The following is a 5,717-nucleotide window of genomic DNA, read 5'->3' on the forward strand; positions in this document are numbered from 1 at the left end:
TATTCATTTATTGTGCTTTATTTATGGTTGGTGGTTGTAAATATTAATCTATTCAATTTTACTCTTTCTTTACTTGGAAAAGTGGGTTAAGGTTTTGTAGAAATGAATATCAAGAACTCAAGACATTAAATCTTGTTTAATAGAATCACTTAGGAATAAGTGGGTTCTACTTGGCATAAATTGGTTGTTCTTAAAGTGAAACTCTTTTATATTTGAAAAAATTATAAAAAGAAAATACTACCCAACTATTGAAAAATATTGGGTAGTCATTTAGAAACCATTTGCATATTAAAGGACCTTCCATTATAAATATATCATATTAACACCGACAACATTACATTTCATTGATAGGGACACAACCTTGGTTTTCTTAATCAAATCATTCACATTTTCATAACAAAATTAGTTATCTTCTTAATTCACAACCATACCGTTCTCTTGTTACATTAAAGGAATAGAATTACGACCTAAGTGAACTGTAACACTACTCAAGTAACCTTTTCACGCCTATTACCTGTGGGATTCGACCCCAACCTTGTTGGGTTATTATATTTGACACCGACTGCCTTACACTATTTAATTAAAGTGTAATTTGAGCGTATCAAATTTTGGCGCCGTTGCCAGGGAATACGGTTTTGAAATTACTAATTAGTGTGTGCTTTACTTTACGTCTTCTTCTATTCCATTACGCTTTGCTTGTTTTGCTTGGTGTTGATAGGAAAATATGTCTGAATATGAGGAAGAGGAAAATCCTTTTGCGGACATAGATGAGTACATTGAGGATACAAATGCTATTGTACCTCCGAGTGTTGACGTTGCCACTTTTAAGGTGGAACATGGTTTAATCCTAATGCTCAAAGCAGAGGGGTTTTTCTGAAATTCCACCGATGATGATCTGACATAACATCTCAGAAATGTTTTGGGTATGTATGCAATGCACAAGCAGAACAACGTCTCAGATGATGCCCTAAGGTTGAGGGTGTTCAAGTACTTACTGGCTGGGGAAGCAAGGAAATGGATTCAAAATTTTCCACCAAATTCCATTCATTCTTGGCCTAAACTTGTCCGAGCATTCTCAGCTAAATGGTTCCTGCAAAGCAAGAAATCTGAGTTCTGGGATAAAATTTTCTTTTTTAACTACTAGGAGAACATCTACATAAGGCATGGGATCGATTCAAGTTATATTTGGTGAGGTCACCTAATCATGGTTTTTCAGATTCTATCTTATTGGAGAAATTCTACATGGGTTTGGATGCTATGAACCAATCTATAGCCAAGAATGTGGCTGATGGATCTTTTATGGATAAGACATTTGCAAGGATCACACAAATCCTTGACAAATGGCAAAACACAACCAAGCTTGGCAGTCAGAGGACGCCACAAGTGGAATTGCATATGGTACTCCTTCCTTGACCAACATGATTAAGGAGAACCAAGAAAGAGATCAAGTAATCACCGGACTTGCCACCAACGTCAATGTGTTGACGAAAATGTTCACTGAAAGCCAAACAAAAAAGGTAAATATGGTGAAAGATGTTCAACCCACATCAAATGAAGATTATGAGGAAGCAAACTATGTCAACAACTCTCAAGGACGCTATGAAAGGCAACAATACCAAGGTCAAGGACGACAAAATCAATGGAGGCCTAACCCGCAAGGGCAAGACAACCAACAATGGCGAACTGACCAAGGTATCTCAAATCAAGGGAATTGGAGTAACAACAACAACAACTTCTCAAATCAGAGTTCAAACCCTTATGTTCCACCAAAGGGGTAATATTCAAATCAAGGTTCCTCAAGTGATTCCAAGATGAAAAACATGCTTGAACGGGTATTGCAAAATCAAGAAAGGTCCGACACTTCAATAAGGAATATGAACGAGCTTGTCGGCTCTCATATCGCATCCATTCAAAAATTAGAGATGCAAATGAGAGATCTCTCGAGGGAACAAAATCCAAAGCAAAAGGTGACACTCCTAAGTGACACAATTGCGAACCCAAAGGGTAGTGGGAGTGGTCCAACTTCTCATTGTATGGCAATTACTACTCGGAGTAGGAAGGTACTTCAAGGAGAGAGTGAACAAGTGGTTGAAGTGGAAGAGTCTGAACAAGAAGTTGAGGCACAAATTGAAGCGCCAATTGTTGTTAAAGCTAAAAAGGTCCCGGAAGAGTTGAAAGTTCAAGAAGTGAACCGGGAAGAGGTTAAGGAAAAGGTAAAATAGACGCTGAAAACTCTACCACCCATTCCTAGACCTCCTCCCCTTTTCCTCAAAGATTTTCTAGGAAGGTTGATGATAGCAAACTCGAAAAGTTCTATGACATTCTCAAGCAATTATTAGTGAATATTCCATTTGTGGAAGCATTTCAAGAGATGCCGGGTTTTGCCAAATATTTGAAAGACTTGATCACCAAGAAGAAAACCACCAAGAATGAAGTGGTGAATGTGATTCACCGAGTTAGTTCCATCATTGCAACTACCACCATTCAAAAAAAAAAGAAGACCCGGGAGCTTTTACCATTTTATGCAAGATTAGGGCGCGCGATTTTGCAAGGGCTCTTTGTGATAATAGGGCTAGCATCAATTTAATGCCTCTTGCTATTTACAAGCATGCGGGGTTAGGTATGCCGAGGCCTACAAGCATGAGATTGCAAATGGCCGACCGTTTAATAAAGAGATCGGTGGGGATTGTTGGTGATGTTCTTGTGAAAGTGGGAAAGTTCCTCCTCCCCGCCAACTTTTTGATCCTCAATTGTGCTATTGACAAAGAAATCCCTATCATATTGGGGAGACCATTCCTTGCTACCGGAAGAGTACTTATGGATTCTGACAAAATGAGATCAAGTTCCGAGTTAATGACGAAGAGGTTACCTTACAAGAGAGTGAGGGTATGAAGATACCACATGCATATGAAGGCATCTCAGTCATTGATGTTGTTGATGAGGTAGAGGATGCAATCGAAATGAAGATGGAAGAACAACGCCTTGGTGAGGCATTGACGGCTATTTTGGTGAACTTTGATGGTGAAGACATGGAGGGTATATAGAATAGGTGAATGCATTAGAAGGAATTGGGTCTTACACTTATGCACCAAAGAAACTTTCTCTTGACTTAGAGAATATAGTCACTCCTCCCACTAAGCCTTCAATTATTGAGCCACCGCAACTTGAGCTCAAACCACTTCCACCGCACTTGAGGTATAAATTTCTTAGATCTAATGACACTTTACCGGTAATCATTTCTTCTTTGTTGAATGATGTGCATGTAGAACAACTGTTGAATGCCTTGAAGGAGTATAGGCAAGCTATTAGGTGGACAATAGCGGACATCCGAGGGATTTCCACTGGAATTTGTGAACACAAGATACAATTGGAGCAAGAGAGTAAACCAAGTGTGGAGCATCAACGAAGGTTAAACCCTTCCATGCAAGATGTGGTAAAGAAGGAAATCATCAAGTGGTTAGATGACGGGGAAGTCTACCCCATTGCTGATAGTTCTTGGGTGAGTCCGGTGCAATGTGTGCCGAATAAAGGAGGCATGCCCGTTGTCACACCTCCTTTTTCTACCACAGAAAGCGGTATAAGGGAGTTTTATCCAATTTAAGTGACAATCGAAACATGATTATTTTATTTATTCAGAGTCGCCACTTGGGATAATTTATGGTGTCCCAAGTCACCGGTTTTAAATCCCGAATCGAGGAAAGTTAACTCTTATTTATTGCGAACACAGAACTCCGGGTAAGGAATTCTGTTAACCCGGGAGAAGGTGTTAGGCATTACCGAGTTCCGTGGTTTTAGCACGGTCTCTCAACTATTATTAATTGACCTAATTATCTGATTTATTACACATTTTCATCCTACGTGCATTTTTCACTTTTAAAAACTGCTTTTCTGATTTAAGAAATTATTTCAAGGTTATTTAGAACACATCGCAAGCCACGCTACATGAAATGCACCCGTGATTCATGACACATTTTATTTAACCTTGTTGGAAATTAGAACAGGGCCACATGTACCCCCGAATTTTAGTAATAGACATAATAATTATATAATCAATGCGCCTAAAGCAAACTACGAAGTTCATTTTTAATATCTAAATTATAACATTTGTGAGGGCCATAGATGATTTAATTTTGCTTATGGCACGCCTCAAGTCTCTTTCTTTAAGTGATTTCTTGATCTAGTCTTATGAGGGCCATAAATTATAGATCTTGTTTGATATGACACACCTCAATCTAATTAAAAGAGTCATGCTTAATAAAGAGGTCTAAAGGAGTTTGAATTCTTGTCTAAATTAAATTTTATCTAACATTACTATAAGCAGCCTATGCAAAGTACCATACTAACTTAACGTTTGGGGGGGGGGGGGAACGAGTTCCAAACTTGCAGTAACAACAGACGACATTTAAAGGGGAATTGGGCTCAAGATGAGGCCCAAGACTAATCGGGATCAGCAAAGGCATTTGGGCATAACTGGGCCAACTACAAGGCCCAGCTGTAAGACTTGCTGCAATAACTTGAAACAAAAATGACCACATGAACATCTTGAGCTCAGGTAATGCATTAAACGAAACTTCACAAGGGAAATGAAATAACTACACCAAAGCTGAAGGACCTAGCTTGTGATTGAGCTGCTCGATTTGGGCCTATGTTAAGTCCCATTCGAAACCCAACAACTGTGTTACCCCATGACAGCCCAAGTCACTTTGCACAATTTTAATCAGATTAAAAGCATAGCGTGAGATTAAATATGTTAAAAATGCAACATTTAAAACTTTCCTTAGTCAAAAATCACAACAACATAATAAATAAGTTTTGAGAATCACAACACCTAAATAACCATATTATGAATTTAAAAATCAATGTTACTATTCATACTAACAACATGATCCTAGATTATGAAACTACTTGTTAATCTTACAATGGTTCCAATAAGCATGCTATTAATCTCGACAAAGGGTCAATTTCTGAAATTCACTCAAAGATTAACATTAGATCGACACCTATCATCATGCTTAACAATACAAACACATGAGTTTACATTCAACAAACCTTTGAAAAACAATCCCAAATAATTACAATTACTAAGTATAGCAAATTGTTAAACACTTATGAATGAGCTAAAAACAACCTAACTGCTTAAACCATCCACCTATACTAAGTTAGCATTGACAGTACTTAAACAAGGATGAAACAATATCATGAACAATAGAAGAGAAGAGTTTAGCCAAATGAACAAGAGACTCACATTCCAAATCAGCAAATTACAAGCCCATTTTATAACTTCAAGCTCATGAATATACCTGGAACAACAAGAAACAACCACAGAATTTCAACAAGGAAATAGAACTATCAACAGCTCTTAGACAGCAGTAAACAAAAACTATCAACCAGCTACAACCATGTTTTGAGCCCAGGAAAGTAGTAGTGTATTCAAGCTTTTAAAATAACCTAAGAGAGATCAAAACCATCTGCAATGGAACAGTGTTTGCGATTTTTTTTGTGTTTTTTCTTTCTAATTTTCAATCTCTATCAGTGGGTGTATATTCTTCAGCCGTTTGCTAGTTCTTAGTGTTGTAATCTCTTCCTAAAGAATGAGTGAAACATGCCTTATATAGAAGGATTTTAGGGCAACAACATCTGATTTTATTCATTCAAAATTACCCCTCATCAATTCCCCTTTTGTTCAATTCAAACCCCAAACTTTTACCTATTTGTTA

At 37.7% G+C, this 5,717-nt stretch overlaps 1 protein-coding gene across 1 annotated transcript; it reads left to right on the forward strand.

Annotated features, from left to right (window-relative positions):
• Positions 1-1,811: 1,811 nt before the first annotated feature.
• On the forward strand, positions 1,812-2,892 carry LOC138870390 (uncharacterized). Its single transcript, XM_070148190.1, has 3 exons — positions 1,812-2,213; positions 2,288-2,437; positions 2,530-2,892. The coding sequence occupies exons 1-3, from the start codon at positions 1,812-1,814 to the stop codon at positions 2,890-2,892; spliced, it is 915 nt and encodes a 304-aa protein (XP_070004291.1).
• Positions 2,893-5,717: the final 2,825 nt, after the last annotated feature.

The sequence above is a fragment of the Nicotiana sylvestris genome, chromosome 6 (assembly GCF_000393655.2).
Source record: "Nicotiana sylvestris chromosome 6, ASM39365v2, whole genome shotgun sequence".
Classification (NCBI taxonomy): domain Eukaryota; kingdom Viridiplantae; phylum Streptophyta; class Magnoliopsida; order Solanales; family Solanaceae; genus Nicotiana; species Nicotiana sylvestris.